Source organism: Ciconia boyciana, chromosome 7 (genome assembly GCF_034638445.1).
Source record: "Ciconia boyciana chromosome 7, ASM3463844v1, whole genome shotgun sequence".
NCBI classification, from domain to species: domain Eukaryota; kingdom Metazoa; phylum Chordata; class Aves; order Ciconiiformes; family Ciconiidae; genus Ciconia; species Ciconia boyciana.
This window is the reverse complement of record NC_132940.1, coordinates 19,234,995-19,262,596: the sequence shown is the minus strand read 5'-3', so window position 1 is coordinate 19,262,596 and position 27,602 is coordinate 19,234,995. Positions and strand designations below refer to the sequence as shown.

Sequence of the window (27,602 nt, the reverse complement as noted above, 5' to 3'; positions counted from 1 at the left end):
TGAGGCTGGTCTGAAAGCAACTCTACCAAATGTGGTGACTCCCCCAAAACATTGGTTTCTTATACCAAGCGGCTCAGAGCAACTCTGTGCGCCCTTTCCTTCAAAACAGAGCTGACAGAAGTGGCATGCCCCAGGCTGACAGGGCGCAAGCCAGCGCGTGTCTGGACACCATGCAGCCGTACTGGTGTAAGAGCGGGCCTACACCAGTAAGCCCTGCTTAAGAAGTCCAGCTTAACGCTGGTACAGCCACGTGGGCTCGCTGCCAGCAGGCTGACAGGGTTTCTTCAGGAGATCTGGCCCGCGTCCAGCCGGGACGGAGCGCAGGCAGAGCAGGCATGCCTCGGTCTGCCCTTTGCTGTGCAGATAAGCTCAGCTGCGCACGGTTATCCAGGATGTGAACTTCTGCTCCCTCCAGGAGTATTTCCATCTTGCATGTCAAGCAGAACAGAGGGCCTTGAAAGAAGGGCTTTCTTAATGTGCGCTTGAGGTGCCGGTGAGGGAGGCAGTTACAGACAGCCTGAACGTACCAGTCACTGTCGTCTTCATGTGGATGAGTCCTTGTAGGAAGTGAGGGGAAAATCCAGATGTCTTCTCCTCTAATGTGGCAAATTTGTACAGAATAAAGAACAGATGAAGGCTGGAGGGGAGGATTGGTAGATGTACTGCATGGAAATAGGTGTTCACAAGGGAATCTGTCTGCTGAGAGGGAAGTATCAGCTCTTTCTCCTGAAGAGCTAATACTGAAAAAAAGAACTCAAAGGTTCTGAAGTATTAGAACCTTTGCTAAGGAAAGTGCATGTTTTTGTCAGCAACTCCATTTCTGTCTTGTTCTGAGTCTTGCACCTTGTTCTTCATGTGTGTGTTATGATAGAAGCATCTTAACAAATGTGAACTCCATTCTGGTCTGCAAGAAACAATTCAATGAACAAGCGCTCCTTGACTCTCGGTTTGTTCTCCAGCCCAAGAAATGCTTGTGGAGTTTAGAAATGCTTTTTGTGCAGGTTGTATAACGCGGTCTGCTGTGGGACTTACACATCAGTGGCTGGGCTAATTGATTAGTAGGTTCTCTGATCTGCACTTGTACATCAGGAAAATGAGACCTCTCTGCTGGTTGTGTGATTGTTACAAATTCTAAATGTTTCTTTAACTGTTACAAAAGGCAACTTTTTCATAGTTGTGTTGGTTTTGTTGTTGTGTGGTGTTTTTTTTTTTTTAACTGAGTATCATTTCTTGGACTGGTCCCATTTTGTATGTGTATTCTTAAAAAGGAATTTAAAAAAAAACCAAATAAACCTCAAATCCTCCAAGCTGGTGGTCAGTGCTACTACCAAGCTCCTGATCTAGAGAGCAGAAAGTTTGTTTATCCTCTGTACCCCAAGCGCAGGCATGCGTGATTTATGCCTTGAGCATTGCATTTAACACATATTCCTGTTCTGTGGGAGCTGGCAGGATATGTACTATGCACCGGTGGGTTTCAGGAACGGCCCCTTGGCAGGACAAGGCACGCATGGCTCGAGGCATTGTGGAAATCTCCCTGTGCTCAAGGGCTTTGCTTTTTCCAGATAAAGTTTGTTTTAAGCTGGACTCCCTGACTTCTAAATGGCCAGCTGCTAACTGTATCTTGAGTGAACTGTCCTTTTAACCAGCAAAGTGTAGGTCAGCGCTAATATAATTAAGCATATGTGTACACCAAAGTCAAATGATCTCTAGTGCTACAATAGCTGGATGTAGACTTCACAAAACCAGACAGAGCTCTGCCATTTGATCAGTTGAGGATTTTCTTTCATTTTGAACTTTTTTCAAAAGAAGCATTTTACTTCAATTGCTGTTGTACACTATCTGGAAAAATAATCATGCTTCTAGCTTATATTTCTCTTTTATCCCTTGCAGCCTCTGAACTGACCGGTTCGTGTGAGCCGAATTTTCATCTGAGTGACTTTGGTGCAAATTAGGGGTTAAGTCAATTAACGTTCTCCTGTGACCCTCTGAATCAAAAGTACACTGTATCTATTACTGTCAGGGGCTGTTTTGAGCCGTTTTGGAAAAGCAGGGCTGCTTTTCATAAATATTTGTCTTGCTTTAGTTTCCTGAGATATAGTTTAAATGTAAACTGCTCCGTATGTTTCAGCTTTTGTGCTATCCTGCTATATCACATCACACTGTCTCACGTACTATATAAGAGTATGGCACTACATCATGCTGTGGTGATTATTTGAAAGGGCGTACACTCTGTTTTGGACTAGATATCTGTTATCAGTGTAGATAATTGCTGTCAGACACAAAGTAGACTCAGTAAACAAACATTTCATTTTATCATGTGACAGATGCCTGCTGCTTTGTACAATGTATTTGAACGACATTCACTATAAATCAGCACTGCTTCAAAAGCAACAAATCCAACTCACCCAAATCCTTCCTGATGTAATTACTTTATACTAGAGATTAACTTTTCATTGTTATATATACATGATTGCATTTTTCAATGTTTGGAGATAACAATGTTTGACATGAATAATTCACATCCAAGATGAACCAATTCCTCCTACCACTGTCACTGCTTTGTTTTTTCTCCTTTGGGGTGGTGTTTTTTTGGCTTTGTTTTCTCTTTTATTCTTGGTTTCCTCCCTGGTAAAGACAAGTCTACCTTCAATTTTGGAATTCATACTTTAAATTTAGACTTTCAGAGAGAAATGGACCAATGACTTAGCATATTCAGGAGAACTTAAAAGGGCAATGGAAATAAATGTCTTCATTTTGTGGGTAACGAACATGAAGCCTCTGCTTGTGTTCCCATGGGTTTTGTGACCAAAAGGAAGATCATTAATTGACAGCTGTAATCTTTGTGTTGCTTTTTTCTCCAAATGATGTGCATCTGTCTTCCTCTGCAGGTCCTGTGCCTAGGAGTGAATGTGTCTTATCGCCTGTTAACAATTCGCACCCAGTCCATGCCTTATTGGAGAGTTTTACAGTCTTATCTGGCTGTGCAAGCCGAGGCACAACAGGCCTGCCACAAGAGGTGCACGTCCTCAATCTCAGAAATCCTGAGGAGGGTCTTGGCCATCATGAGAGAGAGGTAAAGGGGAAATTACTTTTCGTCCACATCCCTGGCTGCGAGTGTGTCTGCAAATGGGATTGTTCTACATTAATTTGCTGAATAAAGTTATTTCTGAATTGTGACCAGAAGGACTACAAAGCAGCACGCTCAGTTTGTGTGGATACTGTCCACCTATGCTTTGCATGTCATATGAATAAAAAACTGCTTCCATACTCGGCCACTCTCTCCATCACCTTTCACAACCATGAAGTATACTTAGAAAAGGTGGTGAGGTGGGCAAAGGAAATAAGAAACAGATTGAGATCTACAAGAGGCCTTTACAGAATTGGCTGTCTTCAAAAGCAGGTCATTTACCTAAATGTGTTGTAAATTAACATGAATACCTTTGGATCCCTGCCATGACCGCTATAAACAAATATTTAAGTTCAGATTCTTTTACCCCTGTAATACATCCTTAATGCTTCACTGAGGGGGGACGGCCATACAGAAAGCAAGTGTTGCTGACTATGGTAGTACTTAAGTACAATCCAATTACTTATTTATGTATGTTGCACTCGGAGGGACTTTAGCTACTCTGAAAGCAACAGCACAAGAAGAAAATTTTTGATGTTAAGTTGTGCAGTACTGTTGTTTACTCTCAAAACACATCAAAACAGAGTGCCAAAGTGAAAAGAAGACATTGCATGCCGTGACAGCTGAGCTGCTTAGTTCATGTTCTTACAGTATTACAGACACAAATCCATGCTGCTGGGTCCTGTGAGAGCAACGCGCATCTACACAATTAGCAGAATTTATAATGAGAGAACAAAGATGATGATCTAGCGGACAGAAGCTTAGCAAAAGAGGGTCTAAATCTGTGCTGAAAGAACTTTTAAGTGGAGTCTTTTATAGTGATTTGAATAAAGGCAGATACTCTTGGCCATAATCAAAGTCTTTCCACTGACTTCAATAGCAGCCTTGTTGGGTTTGTGGTGTGTTCAGCTCAATGTGTATTGTATGCATCCATGAAACTTCATCTGTTGTGTTCATTTTCAGTATATATGCTGTCTGAAATGTCTGGTGTATGATGAAAAAGTTATTTACTATTTTTTCAGTAGGCAACTCATTGGCTGCCCTTAATGAAAAATGTCAGGTCTTCTTCAGTTCAACTGTCATGAAATGAATAGAAAAGTGACACGGGGGGGGGGGGGGAGCTGGGAATAAGCAACAGAGATTTTTATATTTGTTTTGATTTGGTGTTGTTTTTCTTTTAAAGCCTTTCTTAATTCACCAGGCACTGGGTTATCAACCTGATGAGTGCACTGTGAATGCCTGGAAAAAGTGTAGGTACAATCAGTTGTCTGGGCATGAAAACCGAATTGTAGTTGGAATCTGTATTCTTCCTTTTTTTTTTTGTAATATAGTTTTTTATGAAAACTAAACAGCCTTATGGGATTCTGCTATGTATTTGTCAGTGCCTCTCTCGTCACTCAGGAACCTTTAAATCCATTGGCAAGTCATAGACAAATTTGGTATGAAGGGTAGATCTCCCAAGGTAATCATAAATTTTGTTGAAAATGGGCAGAAGAGTGCCCTTGCTGTGGGGGACTGATGGTCTAGTGGGAACTTGTAACTTCTTAGCTACTGAAGGGTGCCCGGGATGAAGCAGGCTACAGCTGGAGCTTGTACCTCCCGAGAGACCAGAATGGATCAACTGCAAAGCACACATTTGCATAAAAGCAAATTTCCCTCTGGTTTGATGATCCCAGCGCTACTTGCGTAACAGTGCAGTTTCTGCAGTTGTGTGCACCACAATGTGAGCTAGTCACGCATGCACAAGGTTGCAGGCTGTGCCACTACTGCCTAATCATCTTGACAGAACGATAGAAGATTTAAATATTTGGCTTTGAATAAAAATAGTTGCTGTCGAGCAGAAAGAGGCTGCTTGTGCGTCCTCTAATGTGCTTACGGTAAGAAAGCAGCTTGCCCCAAGCTGTCTTTTCTGTGTACTTCTGCGGTGTACCAAAGTGTAGGGCACAGAATCTATTTCACAATTTGTAGCCCTTAGCCTCTTTCTCCCATCTCCCAGCCAGTTTGCAGTCACAGCCCTTGGAGATGGCTGCTCTGAAAATGCACAGGAAGCTGGAGCAAGGCTTGCTGGCGACAGTGTTGAGCAAAAGAGTGTAAACAACTTGGAAAGATCGGGTTTTACTTACAGGATCAGACTCGGAAAACAAAGCAGAGCAAATGTTATCTTTTCCATTATTGTAAAAACCAACTCCAAGTGGCCTTTTGTCTTAAAGTAGAATGTACCCATCACTTCAAGTTAAATTAGTTTGATTTACCAGCTGAGGTATTTCCTGTTGCCTGCAAATGCTGATAGCAAAGGTAGAGATCTGTTTGTCATACAATATTTCCAGTATGCTCCAGAATAAAACCCGTGGTTTTGTTTGACAGTACATTAGTTAGATTCAGCAGCATCGAAAGCATGTTTAAAATAAATCATGCATTTGTTCAGAGGTTGGCTGAAGTTCTGATAACATGGAATGCAAGATCTGAAAATCTTTCAGTGAAAGCTTGCTTTGGGGGAGGAGGTTGGGTTTTGTTTTGTTTTTAACCTGCCCTGTGCTAGATGCTGTTAAATTACACATTCCTTACTTGCCGGGAGGAGTGTAAACTTCCCCTAGCAAATTCCTTGGAGGGCTCATGCATTAAACATACTTGTGCAGTTATCCTGGTTCTCATAAATATGCAACATACATGTATGCATTAATTTAACTCACTTTGACACTTGTGTAGAATATACAGACAACAAGCGTTTGCAAATTTAAACATAGGAGGGGTGGCTGATGCGGGGGGAGGGCATGGCAAGGACATACGTTCCTCCTGTAATGTGCAGGCTTTTCTGTAAAGATTAGTAAGGTTTGGGTGCTTTTTCTTCCCTGTAAACAGAAGAAGAAAAAAAAAAAAGATGGACTGGAAATGCATGGAATTATGTATTCTGAACAAACTTTGCAAAACTAAATCAGTTATTTAGCACTTCCATGTTAAGGCTGAAATCTGGTAAATATAAGGTCATATCTTGAAATGCTGTAGTCATATCTGTGATCTTCAAGGAATTTGTTTGTATTTCATTTTGTTAATCCCTGTTGCGGTGACATCTCATTTGTTGAGACTATGAAGACACCTTCTTCAAGTAAGAACCCCAAAAGTTCCAATCTTTTTCAAGTATTTCTTAGAAATGTCTTTTATCACAATTCATATTGGCCGTGCTTTATCATAGGAAATAGAATACGGGTGCATGTAATAGCCACAAGTGTTTATATTGAACTTGGCATGAAAAATGCAAGTCCTTCTTGTTTGTTTTATTTGATCAAATATTCCTGGGGAAGTGAGTGCATGTGTGCATTTCTCTGCTGATCTGGGTCTCAGCTGAAAGCCAGGAACTACTGAACTCTTACAATAACTTTCTCTTTGGCTTTGGGTATCTTCACTGCTTCAGTTTCCTGGTTTTTAGAAAGGAGATAGTTGCTTTCTCATGGAGCTGCTTGTTCTGAGAATGAATTGTTGTGTGCTGAGGCACTTGGAAACTCGAGAGATTTGCACCAGAACAATGTGTATAGAAAAACATAAAAATTATTTTAGGATGAAAGTCACTCCTTAGATAGGTATATTATCAAGTCCTAAATTAATGGAGGATTCTTCTATTGTACCTGTCAGCTGAATTTCCCTGAGCTGCTTCAGGCACGCAGCCACAATTGAAATAGCTAAAGGGGGAGCAGGGGCATATAAAATTAATCTCATGTGAATACTTAGGATTGAGTACATGTGAATACATGCAATCAGAGTTCCTGGCAATGGATTCACTATTGTTTTCATTGACATCCTCATCCTCAATAGCTTTAAGATGTTGTGCCTGATACAGATGTTTAACACGTGTTATGTGAAATGAACGCAGGAAAATCAAGGACTCGTCTTTATTTTTATAATTGAGTAACACCACTGAGGCTGTAATAATTCGGCAGACTTTTTCCCCACTGTTTAATCAGTGTTACTTGGCAACAATTTCATAATAAGAAATATTTTCCTTTGAGAGCAAACGTGATATTAAAAGGCCTGTTAGTTCCTGTGGAGCAGGCTAATTATAATAGCAAGGTACTTACCAGTGATGTATCTCGGGTTCCTGAGCCGACCCACTTAAAAGTCGCAAAATTATTTGTCTGATATTTAAATACTCTCTGAAGACATCCTCTAAGTTGTAAAAATGGGACAGGAAAAGGCTCTGAAACAGTCACGTGGTAATGTATTTCTACATCCTGATCTTTGCAGTGCATCCTGAATTCAAGATAATTCTTCTGTGTCACAATGGTTTTGTATTTTAGGACTAGGAAGATTTGGACAATGAGGATGATGAGAACCTGGTTCATTTTGCCTGTTTTTCTACATATTTACTGTATTTCCCAGTGTGCTCATTTTAACTGTTTTCGGAAGTTTAACACCACAACAGCCTTACCCAAGGCTATGTCAGAGAAAAATGTTTTGTTTCATGCTCAGGCATCCAGAGATCTGGGGACAGCCTTGAGATTCAGCTCTGATAAAGCGGCCACTTTCTGGGTGTGGTTCAGAGCCATGGTCAGAGGGGGCATGGAGGTCTTGTGCCACCAGCAGGCAAGAAGGGAATTCAAGGTTTCTTGTTTGACGACTGGAGTTAATGAGGTTTTTGTTAACTAGTCGTTTGTTAGATGCCCTTTTGTTTATTTCTTCCTCTAAAAGTGCATTTGTTAAAATACGTTTCCATTTAGTACCCATCAAATGTCCACTTAGGTTGTTTTCTGAGACTTCAGGATCTCAGATATAGTGAAAATGAGGTCAGCTTCTTTTTCCACTGTGGTTTTTAGTGCTGAGCTCTCAGTGTCAGCTTGGCCAGCTGCTCTAAAGCTGACAAGACAGGATAGTTTGAATTTTTGAAGCACCCTGCAATATGAGCTTAATAATCCAAGTTAAAATAGTTGGATTATTATCCTATGCAGTCCTAAACTCATACTAAAATAAAAGGCTCAAGAATAAAGAGTTTGTTACTTCGGTGAGATTAAACTTCGGAGTAAGACTGCGGTCTTCACTATATTGGATCTGTGCACTGCGGGATCACTTGGCTGTATGAATTTGATGTTTCTGGTGAGCTGACCAGAATATGTGGTGCAGAATTTGGGCTGGGAAATAAAGGACATGTTGCTTGGTTTGCCAGGCTGCATTGCGTCTGCCCTCTGCTCGTTTACTGTGGTACAGTGGGAAGCCTATGCTGCTGCACGTGGGTATGTCTGGTACTTCTGGTAGGCCAAAGTCCTTTGTTCTGAAGAAAAACAGTTGCTGCTCTAGAAGAAGCTTTCAAAGATAAAACAAAGCACCCTGTCTGTGCCTCTCCCAAGGTACAGACCAGTTCTCAACACTGCACAGGTATTTTGCTGGTTTTGCCTCTCCACTTTCTGAACCTTTGCTTGGCAGCAGTAATGGATATCTAACTATGGCAGCAGACTTACAAGTGGCAATGCAAGCATATGCAGGGTTTTCGAACCAGCGGTGGCATGAACTACCTATAGTGAGATGGCTTGAGTGGTGCAGGTGGCTATGTTGCTGCCCAGTCTCTCTGGGGATGAAGAAGAGGAGATGGAAGTAGTGGAGATGCTTAATCTTTCTGGAGGTGGAGGAGTCTGAGCTGAGACTTCAGATGAGAGGAGCAGTAACTTGGTGGCAAAGGATCTTGTTCCAGATGTGAGAAGGTAAACCCTGAAGACTACAATGTGGGAGAGATTTGGTGAAAGTCTGGGCTGAGCTCATCCAGCTTCATGAGTAAGCCAGTGAGAGGGTGTCTTTCAGGAAAGATTGTCTTTGTCACTTGGGATCTGACGCCCTCGGTCCCACAGCCAGCCAGGTCAGTATCGGCAGCTGACAGACCAGAGTAGTTTGGGAAACAACTTTTGTCGTTTGGGAAGGTGTTTGACTTTGCAGTTTTGGTGTGACACACACGCTCCACTTTGGTCACACGGGCTTCCCCAGCTGTCAGGCTTTCGGCGGGGCTGTAGATCTTTCCTGGTCCTACGTTACCAAGAAGTGGTATTTACTTTTGTACTGCACATTTTTGTCGGCCACTATGGACATTTTAAGATACCATCTCTAGATCTGGGTGGGTGCGTAATACTCAAGTTTCCCACAACTCTTGTTCAGCTTCAACCTCATACATGCAGGCCAGCTCTCCTGTTACGCTGAGCCCATCAAGATCAACAAGATCACTTTCACCCTGTTACTGCTTGTTCCTTGATGATTTGTGGCTCACAAAGTCATGCAGAGACGTTATCAGTCCAACCAGGACCTGCAGAGTGGCAGTGGAAAATGAGTTTGGCCACCTGCAAACCTCTCTGTGAGGCTTAAGGTTGACTGCTGCTTTTTATCACAATCTTCTTTCACGGTGTTTTGCATGCCACTTGTAAGAGCAAGGGAAAGGGCCCACATCAGAAGATCGAGGACGGGAAGCCCAGATGAATTACTGCTTCCATCAGTGCTCCGTGCCAGTGAGGTCTCAGAGTCGAGTTGTGAGCGATGCTGTGGCAGACGTACTCCAGGAACACCCTGTATTTGTTGCTTGGAAAGCAGTAGTCCCTCATCACATGCATCTCTTGATCCTGGGTATTTTCCAAAGCTTGCCCGCAGCCTGTGGTAGCTCCACTGGCTCACCAGCTTGGTTTTACAGGCCGCTGTTTCTCCCTTCCCCACAGCCCTGCCCAATAGCCCTGTCCAGGCTGCCGGACCCCTGGACTGAATCAGAAGTGAAGCACACCATAGACCTTATAAAGCCTTACAGATACTGACAGTGTGCTTCACAGAAATTGTAATCGTTCAGTGTCTTTCTCAGATGATGCCATGTCTACTGAAAGCTGCAACTCCAATGCAGCTAATACACTAAAATGACACTGATGTCTTAATTGCCTTGATTGATGGACACTGCATTGCCATGTCTTTAAAAGACAAACAAACCAACAGCCACCCTAGCCTCCATTTCTTAACGAGCCCTCACAACCCTCTTCCCCCTCTTGTCTTCGTTAGCACTTTGAAGCATCTGCGCTTGCATAAAATCCAGCCTTTTTTAATGTGGCTTTTTCATCTTGTTTGCTCTGGACTGCAGTCTTTGTGGGTTGTTTTCAGCCAGCTCAGGATTTGCTGGTCATTGGATTTGGCAATCGTTTCAAGTTCTGCCCACTAGAACTGCCAGAGGAAGTCATGTGTCAGCCAGAGGAGCCTGCTTGTGCAGAGCCCGCTGTCCGGCAGGAGCGTGGCTTGATGCATGTCTACTGTTAAAGAGGCAGCAGTGGCTTCTCATGACTTGGAAAGTGCTGTGCAAACCCTCGGTATTTTCCGTTTTTAGAAACGGGACTGTTCGCTGTGCGCAGAAGGTGAGACCTGCTCTCAGTTTGAGAGCCACGTGGCACAGTGTCTGAAGCCGTGCCAAGGCCCACCACAGAAGGCGAAAGGGTTCAAAAGGAAAAATGTCAGAATGACTTTTCTGATGGCTCAAATTTTTCGGTTTTGCTGACTGCTATTTAAAATGACCTGTTGGAAGCTGAAAATTGAAGTCTCTTGTTTTCCTCTGCTGCGAGTGCCCGCAGATACTGATGTGCTGTTGCAGGATTGTAGAGAGAAATGAGGCGGCTGCTGCTGTCTTTACTAGACGGACTCTTCTTCCTCCCTCTCTGTCTGTCACGTGTGTGTAAGCACACTGTGCACATGCGCTCACACGTTCTTTCAGGCAGATGTATGTGTTTTGATTTTGATCATAAACTGTGATTCACATTCTTGGTCTCCAGTTCCCTCCTCAAAGCTTCTATCTGACATGCCTTGGAGTATTTATAAATTACTGCTTTGTCTATAGTTACTTTCCCCAGGAAAAGATAATTAAGAAAGTGATGACACTTGCAGGAGTCCGTTTATATCACAAACTCAGTGGGTAGGTTCCAGTCTAGCTTTGGGCTCGTGTGTGTGTGTGTGAGATGTTGGAGCAACACTTGTCATGAGTGGTCCTGTTTATGTTGTTCTCTGGAGTGTCTGAACCAAAAGCTGGAATTAATGAAGTTGTTCTCTTCCAACCTCCCAGCATCAGGGAAGATTTCCAACATAAATTGTGTGGAGCTTGCTGTGCCTGACAGCCGTGCTCCTGTATCAGCTGAAAAAGTAAAACCTTGCAGTGGTAAGATATGAGAAGAGGAGCAAATGTTTTAAATGAGGGGTTTTTTATGCAGATCATGCTTTTGATAACACTTATCATGTACTCAAGTTTGTGTTTCTCTAGAAGAGTCTCTTATTTTCCCTGTGAAATATAAACAGAGTAGTTCTACAGTAGTAAAACTTGTAATTTAAAGGAGAAGATGCAAAAATAGCACCACCGTGAGGTACAAACATCTGAAACTTAAATTGCTTGAAAAAGTTTGAAGGAATTATAGGTAATTTATAGCTGATAGTGTCTCTTTAACAATTGCCATGGCAACTTATAATACAGAAATATTTTTGTTATGATTGGATCTTATGCCATATGCGATAAACATGGTGGTGGCAGTAGTTAGTGTCTCTAGATGAGGGGTAATATTTGGTGATGACGGAATCTCATCAGGAAGGGAAAAGTATTAAAATCTGTCACCTTTCTGGAGATAACTGGCATTCTCTAACCCTGAAGACTGGTTGAAGTCTGGCTCACTCTTCTGTCATCACCCAAGGAAGCAGAGTCTTCATTTCTTCTGCGTGGACATGATCTGCTAGGGCATGCAAATACGTAAGTGAAGTTTTGAGGCCTGTTGGAAAATGTGACTCTGTATGACACTAGTTTTGCAGAGAAGCACAAGCGGCACTTGCTTTGTAGATATCTCTTCAGAAGAGACCATTGGAGCATGCCTTCATTCCCCCACTAATTTGGTTTCAGGTGATACTTGCAATGAGGTAAATTGGACACTGAAAAGGCACCTGAAGCTACAAGGAAAAATATTGCATGCAAGGAGCAGCAGTCCATTCTTACACTGTTAGCTGGAAAGCAAGCCAGTATTTTCTTCAGTAAATCTGTTTTCAAGCAAGAATCAGCAAGACAATGCAGATAAGAAGTGCATGGAATGGCATCATTGTGCAAGAAGATACTCGCATGACAACCTCAGTAATGTCTTCTGGAGGATTTTGTCAGTTTTCATGGCTTTGATTCTGCAAGTGTATACAGATGTGAGTAGTCTTACTTATATGGGTAGGCCTGATTAAATAGAAAATTTGATTCCTTAGGGGTTTGGTGGTTTTGGGTTTTTTCCATGTAGTCAGTATCATAAATTCATTCTTTGAAATATTCCCAAAATACTGGGGTTTTTGTACAGAGAGTAAAAGTTCCGATTATTTTTCAAGTTTGAAAATACAAAAAATTTGGGAAGAATGAAGACCTGCCCCAGGTGAGTAGAGAGACAACGTATTGGTTACAGTTCCTTTTAATCTTCTGAAAGCAGTTTCCTTTGTATTTAATTTCTAATACCATTTGTGAGCATATGTATTACAGACACACACTTGCACCAACTCTTACTTGGGCTGGTGTGTTACTGACAATAAAGTAAACAAAGCTGTTTCCTAAATCTGGTGCTGCTGCTTAGGTTTTCAGTTTTTTATGACTCATGCACACACGCTGTTCTTTACCCTGGCTTGGAAAGCAAGAATTTAGTTTTACATGTCCAATAAAAATGTGAACTCCACATTTTACACTTCCCAATGTGACTGCGCCTCTCTAAAAGACACCTGTAGAATGATGTTTCTTTTTTCCAGTCATCTGGATCTGTGTGGTCTGGCTGCAAAACCTCTGAGGAGCAAATTGTTTTATATGTGGGGGCTTTCAAATGGCATAACCCTTTGTCCTGCAGTCTTTCCATCGTGTATTTCATGTTTGTTTGTAATCTTTTCTTGCTTTGTGAAGCCTCATTGTCTCAGCCTTTTCCCCTTCCCCACCTGCAGCTTTTGAAACAGTGGAAAGTAGGGTATTCATCTGTTCAGGATTTACCCTGAGATTTGGAAATTCTGTATTCAGATTCCAGTTTTGCCATGATGTTCTTATGACACCGTGTGCTATGTTACATCTGCATGGTGTTTTGCAGTTGAGATGAACTGTGAACTTGCTGTGTCTACCGTCAGAGCCTGGTAGAGATGAGATAGTGCTAACACTGATCTCTGAACCCACAGTTAGTATCGTACTGAGCTGTGACTAATGAGACCTGTTGAGAGGCAAGGTGTATCAATGCTGTAGTGGTACATTAATGCAGCTATGTAATTTCTGGTTGGGTGGCTAGCGCCTGTCTAACTTGCTGAAAATACAGGCAGCAGAAACTTGTGTTTACCTGGAAAAGCCTGTATAGATTTGCTCAGAATGCCCCAAATGCATCTAAGGAAAATGGTCCTGGCAGAAGTTTGTCATCTGTCTTTTATCTGTCAGTTTAAGAAGCATTTTCTTTGGGACAGGAGCTGCTTTTTAGTATGTACTCATATATCCTCCAATATAGTAGTGATTCCCCCCCCCCTCCCCCCGCCTTTGTTTTTTCATGGCATTGGGCACTATATTACACAACTATCTGGTAATAGTTTAGGGATGGGAGAAGAGAAGAGGAGTATAAAATTAAACTTACTTTGCAGCCCAGCTGATTCACCAAAGAGAAGCTTAGATCTGCAATAGATGTACAAGTAAGTGCAGAATAGAATATTGTCTGTGAAAATGTTTCCTTTTCACATGAGTCTTCTACCTTAATTGTTAAAGTAAAACTTAGTCTGATGTGATACAGTTTTGTGAATAGGCCACTTAACAACAGTAGGGGAGATGATGCTGTACTTGCGGCTTACAGGAAGGGATCCTGTGCCCTTAAACAGATCTAAAGCCAACAAGAAATTTTCCCACAAAATGTATAAAAGGAGGACTTTCCCCTTAGGATTCATTATACAGCATGTGAACAGTATTGACATCTACTGATTTATGCAAAGCTGAGCGAAACATCGTGTTTTTAGATCTCAAGTGCTGGGAAGCCTGACTGCTTTGTGGAAGTGCAGATGGCACAAATGGTTTCACTTAATCTTTGGGAGCCTGAGTGTCTAGTTCGGGTCACAGGAGGAATGGGTGAAGTGGTCCCAGCCTTGCACTGCTGGGCGCAGGCTTTCAATTGCACGAACCGTGGAGCCTCGCAGGGCTGGTCGCTGTGGGCAGCCCTTGCTCTGCAGGTGCCCAAAGTGGGGATAGCATGTGAAGATTAGATTTGGTTGGCAGAGCTGAGCAGAGATGCTTGTGCAGAGACTGTCTGTCTTTGTTGCAGCCAGAAGTTTTTGAAAAATCTTATTTTTCAGGAGAACTCTGGTTCTCCAAACTATATAATGCATGAGCTAACACTGAAGACATAAAAACTGGATTGAAGTATATATGCACAGGGAAAGCTGGATCTTGTATTATTCAGGTAAATGAAGCTAAAAGTACGCAGTTTACATGCAAGTATGACTTCTGTGTAAAATTTATCAGTAAACTCTTTGGGTTATACTTTTAAGATCATGGTCACAGAAGTAGCTCTATTGGTGTAAGTATGACTTATGCTAATACAGTTATTACCCTTTGTGTTCTGAAATAGCTCTCCTTATATAAAGCCTCAATTTTTTTCACTTTTATTATTCTCGCACTGTGAAAGTAATACCACTTTGTAGTGCAAATAGGACTTCAATAACTGTCCTGCACATTTGCCAAGTTATTTGTATCAGGAATAGCTTTGGTCCTAATTTTTTGATTACCTAGGTATTTGCATAAATGATTAGCATAATGTGATCGCATTTGGCAGCTCCAGCTTAAAATAACAACTTCGGAACACTAGAAATTAACTGGCTGCATTTTCGTCTGAAGATAAATTATATGACTGAGCTGTGGGCAGAAATGGTCCAACATTTTCATGAAGTTAGAAGCACTATTTTGTAACGTCTCCTTGTGTCAGAACTTTCTGACGCTGTGTGAGCTGTGGTGCTTTCTGAACGGGCACTTCAGTCACTGCATTTCCAGTAAAAACTTACCAGCATGGTTGCCTACTCTTACACTTTTGAGCAGAAAGTATCACTGATGCAGTAAAACATCAGTTATGAACCAGATACAAATGACAGTGCTGCCAGGTACTGAGCAGTGTGTTGAGTGCCATACAGCATGCCACTGTACTATACTGTACTCATCTTACACATGGTGTATTTGATAATGTTATAGTGCTAAATTTTACTTGTAATTTGCTTTTTTAGTCTGTTGTCTAGAGCAGCTGAATTACAAATCCATATGAGGAGATCTAAACATGCTGTAATTCCATCCTGTTACACAGATCCTCAGCTTGGCCATTTAATATTTAGGGCTAGAAAGGACTTAGACTGGAGGGAGAACTACAGATAATATTTGAATATGCTGCAAGCTCTTAGGCTTTTGGTCTAATGGACTCTCTTTCATCAGGCTGTCAGATACAACTACTCTGTCAGTGGATGGACAGGTTAGTTTTCCTGCTCTTTCTGAAAACCTTAGATCTTCATTAAAGGCAGTATGTCCACTAGAGTACATTGTTTTGCCCTGAGCGTAACAGGTGCCAAATGCAGGGGTGATGCTCCATCCTCACTGAGGGTGAAGGGAGCTGTGCTTAGTTCTCCCCTTGAACACATGCATTGAGGCTGCCATTTCTCCTCTGAATCATTAATTATGCGTCTCCATGTTGAAGTGGCCTTCTGGGAACATCATGCATATTTCAGAATAGTTTGTTAGTGCATGTTGGCACGCGTATGTGGTGCAGGACTTGAATGTCTTGATTTGCAAGCTCTTTGGGGAGGGAACTGTCTGTGTCTAGCGCAGCGCACCCTGACCTTTAGCCCCTGTTGCAGGACAAATAGAAAAAAAAAAAAGGGAGATTTCAAACACCTTTCAGTCAAAGGTTTCTGACAGTACTTCTTAATGAAGAGCGTGCAATGGGCCATAGATCGTAGTTGGTTAGTCTTTATCAACCTTTCTGTTCTCTTGCCTTCTTCTCGATGGAGCCCAGTTTTCCAGTCTGGGTGGTAGTCCATAAGGGTCAGCAGATTGTGAAATAGTATTCTTTTTTTATAAGGTAACGTATGGGAGCACATCAGTCTCTGGCTTAATGCCAGTAGCTTCAGTGGAATTATGCCAGGGGTGAATCTTTCCCATGATTTTTACAGTTGAGCTATAACTGTTTAGTTCACCTGATTCTCTCTGTAGAGTGTTGGTGAGAAGGTCCAGGCAATGCCAATCCATTTGCAACCATATATTTAGGGTAAAATAAGCAAAAGGTTGATTTTAGAATTAGTGTGTTACCTGAGCCTTGGAAATAAACTTCAGTCCTCCACACACCTGGTGAATGCTACCACAGCTACCAGGCACTCAGACCTGTTCCCTGAGGACTGAGTGAAAGAAAGAAAAGGGCTTTCCCTCCCCACGTGTGCCTCATGCATCGCAGCCCCCCTGCTCTCTGCCGCAAGGGCAGGGCCCTGCCCCAGCAGCATCCTTTGGCACTGGCTTGGCAGAGAGAAGAAAGCACGGCGTGTCGCTGGCAAGGGCGGCAAGGGTGGCATAGCTTCAAGTTCTGCAGGAGAAAAAGTAGCTGAGTGTGGGTATGAGTGCTTGTTTTTAATGGCATTGCAGTTTTCCTGGAGATATTTATTTCTCTGATGCTGTTCTGAAGATCTTCTGTCTCATCGCTGGGGTGAGTTTTCAAAAAAATAGGTGCTCGCCCTGTACGAATAAGAGTCTGCGTTGGAGAACCTTCCCAGAAGGGAAGCGGCGGGTTCTCATGTGCTTATAGGAACTTGCTTATACAATCATTTGATTTAAGAGTGCAAATATGTAACCCTTGGAGTAAAATTACCTTCAAGCAGTAACACCATGCGAACATATTTTGCGTTTCTTGGAAAAATCAGCAAACTCTCTCTTGGAAACTGTTGGCTCCTGAAAGCTGGACATTGCAATCTACTATAGCTGGCTTGGTATCAAATCTGTAACACAATATTCGATGAGCATAGCAAAGATACGAGGAAAAAAAAAAGTGTTCCATTTTGAATTCGCAGTCCCTGCCTAAAGAATACACTTTTTCTTTACTTTCATCTTAAAAAGAAAAAAAATGGCCTGGAGATCCTTCCCAAAGCAATTAGCAATTGATAAATACTTTTGAAAAGTGGTGCAGTACTAGATCTGACCACTTGAGGTGGATTCATGTGTTAATCCTTGACTGAATTCTTTTATAGCCAATGTAGTGACATTATATTTTTAAAGTGAAATTCAGTAGAAATTCTAAACCTCTTATATTGGATAATATACACTAATGAACTGTAAAGGTAAGTTTCTTAATTTTAGTTTCTTTGACTATTGCAATACCAGAACAATTTATGTCCTATAAATATTATATTGACAAAAAGAATGAAAACACTTATAGAGGGCAGTGATAGGTATAAATTTTCAAATTTGTGTTCTAAATTTTGCCTGCTTTGTACTAATTAACTTATTCTTTGCAGCTGAGTTATGAGTTAAGATGTCATAAATCCATCTTTAGTGCATCACTTGTAAGTCAGAAAATGTGTTTATATGATCTGAGAGTTAAAATTCATTTTTCTCTTCTCTTTTAGAGAACAGCTGTCCTAGCCTGGGCAGTGTAATTCAATACAACACAGTGTATTTTGTCCTGGTTTATTAGCTCAAATTCGTAATGGCTGTTTTGGAAAATGTGCTATGAATTTATCTAGAGGCCTTTACACTGGAATAGTTAATTCAGCCTTACAAATCCTTGGCGCTTGACTTTCATCTTTTTAGAACAAAACACAGACTCTGTGATTTGATGCCTTGAAGTCAGCAAAACAAAATGGTACTTTAACAGCAGTGTATTACTTTGATCAGTTTTCAGCATTTGTGCCCTTGCCTTTCACGTAGTACAAATTGCTTTACCAGAGTAACGGGGCAGGAGCCCATAGACTGTTTTTGTAGTTGGTTTCTGTGGTGATACTTAGCCTTCCATGAAACTGTGATCTCCAGGGACAGAGAAGCCTCTGCAGCTGCCGTAACCTTGCTGCTGCTAGAGACCTTAAAGGAACTCTTTGCAGACTCTGCAGACAATAGTGACCAGCATGAATTCAGGCAAATATAGCTGGCTAAGTAATGCCAGCATAAGAGTGATAGACATGGCACCTGTGAAATGTGGTATCTTTTCAAAGTCTTTATTTTATTTTACTTTTTTACAGTTTTTATATATTGAAAAATGCGTTCTAGCAAAAATGACAGAACTTCTCTGTGGTTCATGTCCTAGTCGCAGTTATATGCTTTGTTGTTGGTATGCTTTTTAAAAATGAATTTGTAGATTTTGTTGTAAGATTTTTAGAATAGCTTTAATCTTTAATTTTCATCTATGACCAAGTTTTCGTATTCCTCACAAGTTATTCACGTATTATTTGGAGGATTGTGTGCCAAAGGAGGCCGCAAAGGGCAGACGCAAGTCTGGAAGAGGAGATTGCTCTGACAAACAGCTGCTGAAGCTGAGCCTTGCCGAGAGGACCATGGTTGAGACGCATGTCCGGAAGGTCTGGCCTAACTATTGATTGCACAATGAAAATGCTGGCTACACAACAGCTCAGGGATCAAATGAGCCCTTCAGTGGGAGTGAGGGATGTGTTGGACCACATTGACTTACTTTCTTGCACTGCTGTCTGCTTGGTTAATGTGCTGTCCCTTAATATGTTTAAAAATAACATGGGCAGAGCAATAGCAGCTGCTTGTTAAATGGACTCGGTGACCTAAAAGTGCTTCAGTCCATTTAAGGATTTTGGTTTAATTTTCTTTTGGTATTGTTTGACCAAAATGCTCATAGAGCTGTCCGAGATGTGGATGACTTTGACTGAAGTAGTATGTTGCTGAGAAGTACAAAATGTATGTATTTTATAAGCTTGTTTGAACCTATAAGAATAGATGGAGAGGATCTCTTTTTTTTTTTAAAATGAGGTATCTAAAAAAGCTTATATGGGAGTTTCAGAAAAATAATGAATTTTGCCACAGAGTTCAATGAATTCAGAATTTCACACTATGTCTTCCTATCTAGCTGTACAGTGCAGAACACGTGTAGGACTGGTTTCTGACCATGGGGTTTCTGGGCAACGCTTCATATAAATATTTAATAATATGGATTCTGCCAGTGAAAATACAAAAAGAAAGGGAAATTTTCTAGTTAGCTCTTCTGCTATTAATTTGAAACATGCTGTTGGTGGTTTGAAGTGATCCAGTACCTTTCTATTAATTTGTGGAGTGTTTAGAAGGTGCGATGAACTGTCTAGACATTTGAGAAATGATGTGCCTTGAAGAGCTCACAAGCTAGGATGAGACAGAAAGGTGGCTGAGGGAAGGGGAGCACCACTTAGGATTCAGCCAATATATGGTTTAACTAGAGCCACAGTGGGGCCACTCTAGCAGAAATTTCTTTTTGGTGAGAGATCTTGCTGTAGAGAGTAGGGATGAGGATCTCCCATTGCAGTGCTGTGGATGGAGGCAGCCGTGCCAGAAGTGAGCAGAGGGGCAAGAAGGTGGGAGCATGGATACGACAGCAGAAGGCTTAACAAGGCAGGGCGAGAGAGCCTGACGGCGTCATGCTGAAGGTGCTGAAGCTTGGAAGTTGCGCTTATCTCAATGTCATAAGCTCGTAACACCTTAGAGTCCTGTTAAGCCTTTCAATCTCTAAAGCAGGAGTGGAAGAGGCATTTGGGTACCTCTGCTGCGTAGTCAAAGTCCAGGCTCTTACCTGGACGTCACAGTTCAAACCGCTGCCTTCCACACAGAAACACCTCTACCCTTGCTGGTGAGGTGTTTTGACCATGCCTACCTCGGGCTGAAAATACTGTGGTAGCCCACCGACTGCTGTTACGCAACGTAAAATCCATATGCTTGGCAGCTAGGTTGTTGGCAAAAAGCTCTTGAATGCTAGTAACTCCCCAGCAGTTTGCTTGAAAATCTTTCCAAGGACCAGGAAAAAGTCTCCCATCAGAGATACCACTGTTGTGTATCATCAAGCACAGACAATGATGAGGGCAATCATAAATATTAGGGGGGGGATGAGTCACACTATGAGGAGACTGTTAATTTTGTAAGACTTCTCAGTGAGAACGGTCACATTCAGGCTAGGCTACCAGCTGCTCCTCAGCAGAGCTAGCTCTGAAGCAAAAATGAATTATGAAAAATATGATGACCAAGATGGTCCTGAGGAGTTGTTGAGCAGCTCTGTGGGTTGTTTGGGGGTTTTTTTATTTGCTTTGTTTTGCTTTGTGTTTTAAAAAACCTCAGAAAACCAAGCTGGTGCTGAGGACTCTGTTATGCCAAGAAGTATAGTGACGGAATATATATGCCAAGGAATATAGTGACAGAGGCTGCTGCAGAAGCATACTCATGTTAACTATATTCTTTCTCAAGTTTAAGACTAGGAATATGAATTCCACATTACGTGTTTTGTTGCTGTCTTACTCATGAGCAAACTGAGGAGTGCGGTATTGCAAAATTACTTTTATTCTGAAAATTTTCACAGGAACACTTAATTTAGTTATGAAAAATGAATTGATTTTGTGTTAAAGTCCTGTAGCTTTTCTTAAGGATCAGTCTGCACTTTTCAGGCACAAATGTAGGAAAGTTCCATTATGTGATATAACTTATCCTGCAATTCCAGCCAAAGGCATGGATAGATATATCACCACTTCTGAATACGGCTCAAACTTTGATTATTTCCATACATGTATGGAAATAATCGTATGTGTGTATATTACATACATATTTAATTTCCAAAGCCTAAAGGAATAGCCACTACAAAAATCTGATAGTAGATTCAGTTACAAAGAGTCTCTGATTTTGTCACTAAGCTAGTATGATTGCTCTGTATGCTCTCTCATGCGACCAAACCAACAGGCAGAAATCTTCATGAAGTCTAAAACATCTGTCTTGTCTGATAGATGTTGGCTTTGAATAAACTTGTCTGAGATCAGTTGAAATAGTGATACTTCTCCATTTCCATATTACCCAAAGGACTTGGCCTAGCTATTTCTGAGATGAAGTTTTCAGTGTGTGTTGTATTTCTTGTATACTTTCTGGTTTTAATAAATAGAGAGGGTTTAAATAGCAAAAGTTTTTTAAATTACTAATAGGAACCTCTTCTTTGCATTGACTTGACATTCTAATAGAAACACAACCAGGGTGCAAACCCAAGCTGAGTGCCCCTGTGGGCCAGTATGAGAGGATTGTTGCTGTTTTTCTATTCTTGGTTATTTAAGTACATAAACCTATATTATAGCTCATTTAATCAATATTTACATTAGTCTTTATTTCCTTCGTGATCAGAAGAAACCAGTTATCATTGGGTGTGAAAATGTGGCTATGGATGCATATGATAAGAGTGGACATGTTTAATATTTACTCCATTTAGTGTAGTAGATTTTTCTCTTTGACACTTTGAAGTTTAGACAGTTTAAAATTGAATGCACTTTATGCCATTTGGAGCTGAAAAAATATCAGAATAAAATTTGAACTAATACTTGCCAGATCAGGACTGCGAAAGATACAACCGGGCTACTTTGGTAAATTTAGATTACAGTATTTTTATTGCTTTGTAAGAAAACTTAACCCCAGAACAAGCTAATTATATTTAATAGTTTAAACAGCTTATTACTAATTAGCTGTGATTACAGCTGAAAAACCACAAGAATTACTGAAAGCTTTTTAATAGCCATGAATTTAATAGCAGTTCTAAACACCTTTTTCTTTCCACTTTTGCCTCTCCATTTCTAGACAGAACAACAAAGTGGGAGCCTTTTAAAACAAATAATTTTATCTTCTCTCTTATTTTCAGCTAACAATTATTTTGGCTCTATAGCCTGATACTGTAAAGCAGTTTTTATAGCTAAGATCATGACTGTTTAGCATTTGAAGTCTCTGTCATCCTGTTAGCATTCAGAGCGCTAACACCCTGCAGTTTCCTAAAAGGAGGTATTTTATTCCTTTGAGGCAGAAAATGGAGAGAAATGCGGTCCCTGGAAGACGTGGTCATCTGTGGTACTTAATGTTTTCTTTTGGAAATGCATAAATACAACTGGGCCTCCTGCTGCCTTTGGGCCAGCCTTCCTGCAGGCAGAGCTAGCACTGCCCCGGCTGCTGAAGAGAAGAGGTGCTTGTTCTTTAAAGCAGTTTGGTTTTAGTACAACTACGGAATTATTCTTTTAATATCGGTTTTCCATCAAGTTTTGATCGAGCATAACAAAGATGAAGATACGGATGTCCTCAGTGCCCCCAGAGGTGTGCTTATGGGGTTTGACATCTTTTCACTGTGGGGACTGGAGACATGTTCATTCAGTGGGTTTTAAGAATCTAGTAAATTCTACATGTAATCCTCTGCTTACTGATTGGCGTGGTAAGTAACACAGCCGGTTGTTTGCCAGCTTTTCCTGATCTCTTAAGTAGCAGAAAAAGGTGTCTCTGCTGTCCTCCAGGTGCCGGTCAGACCTGAGACCTGGGTCTGACTTTCACTTTGCAGTGATGGTGAACTTTTCACTTTGAGTGGGGAAAAAAAGAAAAAAAAAAAAAAATCAAGCTAACTTTTTCTTTTGGAAAGCGTTTCGACAGTAATGGGTACCTAATATTCAGTTTGGTCTCTAGCTTTCATCTAGTTAGTTTGCCAGATGAATCTGCATTTACTTTAATGGTAAACTGACTGATGCTTACCACTATATAAGAATAATGCAATAAACCGTATGTAGTGGCTTCCGTGTCTCAGATTGCCTTTCAAATTCTCTAGCAGGAGACAAAATTCATTCTGAATTACCCGTATGCTCATTTCTGTGTGCCACCACTCAAATTAGTGGCTGTGTTCATGTTTGCTCCCTCTACCCCTTTTCTAGAAAGAGCTGTGATTCTCTGCCAGGGAACTCACCTGCCACCCACTGTTTTGAGACGTCAGCTTGCCTGCTTAGTCTGTGTGATATATCATCTTTTGATTGCACACTAAAGCTTTTTTCCTGTAAAGCAGGATGAACTATCAAGCCAAATGCTGACTGCTTAAAAAGCTTATTTAGATACTGCAAAACCACTGTGATTTCGATTACAAGTTGTTATATGCTAGAAACTGACGGGCCGTTCTCTGTCATGCGTTTGGTTAGAGTTTTGCCCCCAATCGGTCCCTTTCTAGAAGGGCAGCACTGGGATATGAGTTGCTGGGCAGGAGCGGCTTCCAGCGACCGCAAACCGGTTGCTTAAATATCGCCTCTAACAGGTTGCCTCACTTTGGTGATGTCCACTTTCCTGGGATCATTTTCCCCATGTATCCTTTTAGTCCCTGAAGAGAGGCATTTTCTTTCCCTAGTGTGTGTTAAAATTTCTGTTGGAATTCCTTCCATAAACTGGTGTAGTGCTCACTTGTGTTTCTGGTTTGTTCCTTCTGGTTTTTGTTTGTTTAGTTGTATTTGTTTTGCAGGTTAGATTTATGCCCTAATAGCATCAGCAGATGAGGTTTGTACTCTAAGCCAGCTTTGTAGGTTACCATCTAGAAACCAGAAATCGGGGTTTGCTTTGCAATTCTTTTTATCTCCTTGTTCTCCAACTCTCAGCTTAGTGGTTTGACCTTTTGCATAAGCTATTTTTCATCAGTGTTTGCCAAGGCTTTCTTAAACACTTTAGCAGTGCTTTGCAAGCATAGAGCACAAACGTTAACTATTTCATTCTTTATATTATCTGTGCTCTGTTGACTGATTTTTTTTGGAAGTAGATTAGTCTATAATCTTGGGTCAAGAGGTCTGAAAGCTGGAAGCCATAATATATATAAAAATGACCTTTGATTCATTGTTTCAAATTCCACTTTTGTTTTGAAACTTATAAGGAAGTATTCATGTATTTCTGTGTTTCTCTGTAGGTCACGTTACATTTGAATCCAATTTCATCAGTGCATATTCACCAGAAGCCTCTGGTGTTTCTTCTCAACTCTCCTTTGCCTCTGGTCTGGAAGCTAAAAACAGAAAGACTGGCACCTGGAATCCAAAGAGCTTTCTTTGTAAGTATACACAGTCCTCTGGCCTGCTCTATATCATAGCTACTTGTCGCACAAGACATAGAGTTAACGGCATTCATTTGGAAAGTTTTTAAACATACATTAAAAAAACCAAGTTAACAGGAGGTCAAGTTTCAGTGTAGGGCTCTGGGGAACAGTTAGGTGGCAGGGCAAAGCAGTTTGGAAAAAGTACCCAATTACTGGTTATGTGAATTCAAGGAAAAGAAACCAAAATTGCTTTTTCAGAATCTGCATATCGTGTAGTTACTAACACTAGCAGTCATTCCAGTTCAAAAAGCTGTGAGGGTATAACAGATTGCCAGTCTTGATTAGAAGTTTAATAGTACCACAATGCAAAAAAACCTCAAAGCAATGGGAAATACTGTGGGTGGACGCTAGTTGTGTGGTCTGTGATCAAAACAAAAATTTGTATGTATTGAGCTCAATATGTACAATTACGGTTTATGTCTCTAATGAAGCTTGGTCTATTGAAATGACTGAGCTAAGCCCAGAATGAAGTAATTTTTATTTCTCAGAAAGACTGGAGCACTGCTTATAATGTAGGATCCAAATATTACCTAGTATTTGTAAATCATGTCCTTACAGTTTGCCAGGACATTCAAGTTTGCTATTTGTAGTGAAACAGACAAGTTGTTTGGATTAAATTTTTAATGCGTGACATCATGTCTAATCATGAGTCGTCTTTATTAAAGTTGCAGCTTTTACTATATTCAACTCTAATGGCAGAACTAAACTTGATTATTTTTAGCTGTATCCTTATAGGGTTTAATTTTGCTCCTCCAGCACAGCTGACAGTGGTAGGGCAGGACAGCTTCTGCAGTACCAGATGGGAACTTAATGGTGTCACTGTGCCTCAGCAGGAGGGGAAGATGAACAGTGCTGCAGCATTGGCGCACTGGGAAGGGACACTGCTCTCTCAGTCGACCCGATATGGTGGTGACACCATTAAGTGCACCATGATTCCCATCACTTGCTGGACACCAAAAGTTTTCTAGGGTGGTTTTTCTTTTTCCTGTCATCAGGGTACAAGAGTAGGAGTGCCCTTGATGTTTTGAACTTTGAGGGACTCCATCCTGTTTCCAGTGCAATGTGTTACTGACTGGTGCAAAGAACATGGGCTTGTTTGTATTCTAAGGTATTCACAATCTCATGTTTTCTCATTACCGTGTTAGAGACTCTTAACTGTTATCTTCTTGTTGACCATTCCCGGTATATGTCCTTACTGCAACCAGTACAGTTCAGGTCTGCTCAGAAAATGGCTGAGGAACAAGATAATGAACAACAATATGATGAAGTTCCTCACTCCTCTCCTGGCCAAAAGAAACAGCACCTTTCATCAGTTAACCGAGTCTTGGACCTGCTTTCAGTTTAGTTTTGATCTCCTCCTACAGTTACTACATCATCACTCCCATTCCATATCAGCAAGTTTGTGTTCAGCTATCTCTTCCCTTCTCTTCCTCCTCCTCCTCCAGGCTTTTCCCTCTCCCCTTGCCTTGCCTCTGGGAGCGAAGAGGTGCTCTGCTGAGAGCCATCCGTTTCCGCTCAGCGGACTGCGCCGGTGTTCAGACTGTGATCATTCTGGGCTTGCTTGGTTTGGCTTTGGCCGGCTGCATCAAGGCATAGGAACAACAGGAATGTGCCTAAGGCCTCAGCTGCCAAAACTGTATGATTAGCTAAGTATTTTCTTCAGAAAACAGTTTCAAGCTCTCCTGGTTACAAAAACAGGCTTGAAAATGTGAGCAGCAGCAGCACTCATGATTTGTGCCAAACAAGAAGTTGTCTGACCTCAGGAAGTGCCACGGTAAACCTGGCCACTGATGCTGCAGGAAGGGGTGGACTCTTCCTGGTCCACCAGGAAGAGGGCCACTAGGCTCTGCTGGTCACAGTAAGGGCTGAAAGTTGTGGTGCCTCGCGCCATCGTCCCAGCACGTGCCTGTGGTGCTGGGATAGCACTGCTCCCCATAAGCTGTGCAGATGCGAGAGCTCGCCTTCCCATTGCAAGGAGTGAACTAGCTCTCAATGTTGACCCATCCCTAATCATGTTTAAGCATCTGAATAGCTCTCCATAACAATTTTGGATCTCTTCAAGTGCCATATAATTTATGTAATCTTCCACCATGTTAAGGTTTCTATTTTTCTTTTCTGTAAAGAGCTTGAAGAATGAGATTGCAGAGCAGAAAACACCAGGGTACTGATCCACCGTTGCCTCTTCCGGTTTAGTCCCTGCAGTCTCTTTCACTCCAGAACTTCATTCTCTGTGTTCTCTCTCTAAGGCAGTATTTTTGCTGCAAACATAAGCTAACTTCAGTCTCTTATCAGGGGCTCATCAGCCTTCCCGCTTTTCATGTACCAGTTTCTCAGTAGCTAGTGTGGCTTGGGCTGATAGGCCATGAGGTTACAGGCTGAACAGCTTAAACTGTGGTGATCATCCATTGCTTTTCCACAGTTCCACTCTGCTCACAAGGACAAATGCATTGTTTTCGCAAAAGCTTTCTGAAAAAAGAGCGCAGAATCGCGCAGCACAGAAAACGTGGGAAATCCTGAGTAAGTCCTAGCAGGACCTGTGGGCGAGTGCAATATGCCGAAAAGAAATCAACGGGCTCTAGTTTTGCAGCAGAGCTGTTTGCCTGCGTTGGGCCATGCCAGGTTGCAATCCCTGGGACTGCCTCTGGCCTAGAGGAGCCTGTCCCTTGGCAGAATCAAGAGTTCTTGTTTCAGGTGAGTCACGGGGTAGATGGACATACTGCTTCTACTCTAGTAGTGGAGAGGCTCCCTGCCTCCTTGCCAGAGCCTTCGGTAGGTGGTAGAGAATTGAGCCTAGGAGTGTAAATCGCAGCTCCAAGGGAGCTGAGCGCAGAGTTCGCTTCCTTGGCCCTTGTTTGAAAATACTTGGTTTATCCGTGTACTTCTGCAGCTCTGTCTTATTCATTCTCCTTAAATGTATAGCCAAGCCAGAAAACAGAGTATTTTGAATCATAAAAGATTTCAAATTTAAAAAACCTTTTTTAATGTCCATGAATTCTATGCTCAAAACAGAAATCTGTGTCACGCATACCATAGGAGTGTCATAACTATTGTGTCTGTCTCTATGGAAGCCTCGGGCAGGATAATCATTGACTTTCCAGCTTTTTCTTCTGACTTTTTGTACAATACATTCAGTCACTATTTTATTAATATACTGTATGTAAAATATGAATTGCACTGTTTCATTGATTGATCCCTAGTTAGAAAGGTAAGTAGTGTAAAGAAGTTTAAATGGCAACTTCTGGGACTTACTGCTGATAAAGACAACACCCCTAGAGCTGGGTCAAAGTTTGTAGTTAAAGGATCATGTAACCATTAGTGAAGTCCTAGCTGTTTATTTCTTTTTATTACTAGCTATTACTTTTTCCCTGTAAAGCATCATAATGAAGTTCTTTAACTGTTACAGGAAA

At 41.5% G+C, this 27,602-nt stretch overlaps 1 protein-coding gene across 2 annotated transcripts in view; it reads left to right on the top strand.

Annotated features, from left to right (window-relative positions):
* The window catches only part of TGFBR3 (transforming growth factor beta receptor 3), a 124,896-nt gene that overhangs the window by 48,319 nt on the left and 48,975 nt on the right, over positions 1–27,602 (top strand). For both annotated transcript variants that reach the window (XM_072868123.1, XM_072868122.1), the window contains exons 3-4: positions 2,889–3,073; positions 24,013–24,150. In XM_072868123.1, coding sequence (XP_072724224.1) covers positions 2,889–3,073; positions 24,013–24,150 — 323 coding nt within the window. The remainder of the gene's footprint in view (positions 1–2,888; positions 3,074–24,012; positions 24,151–27,602) is intronic.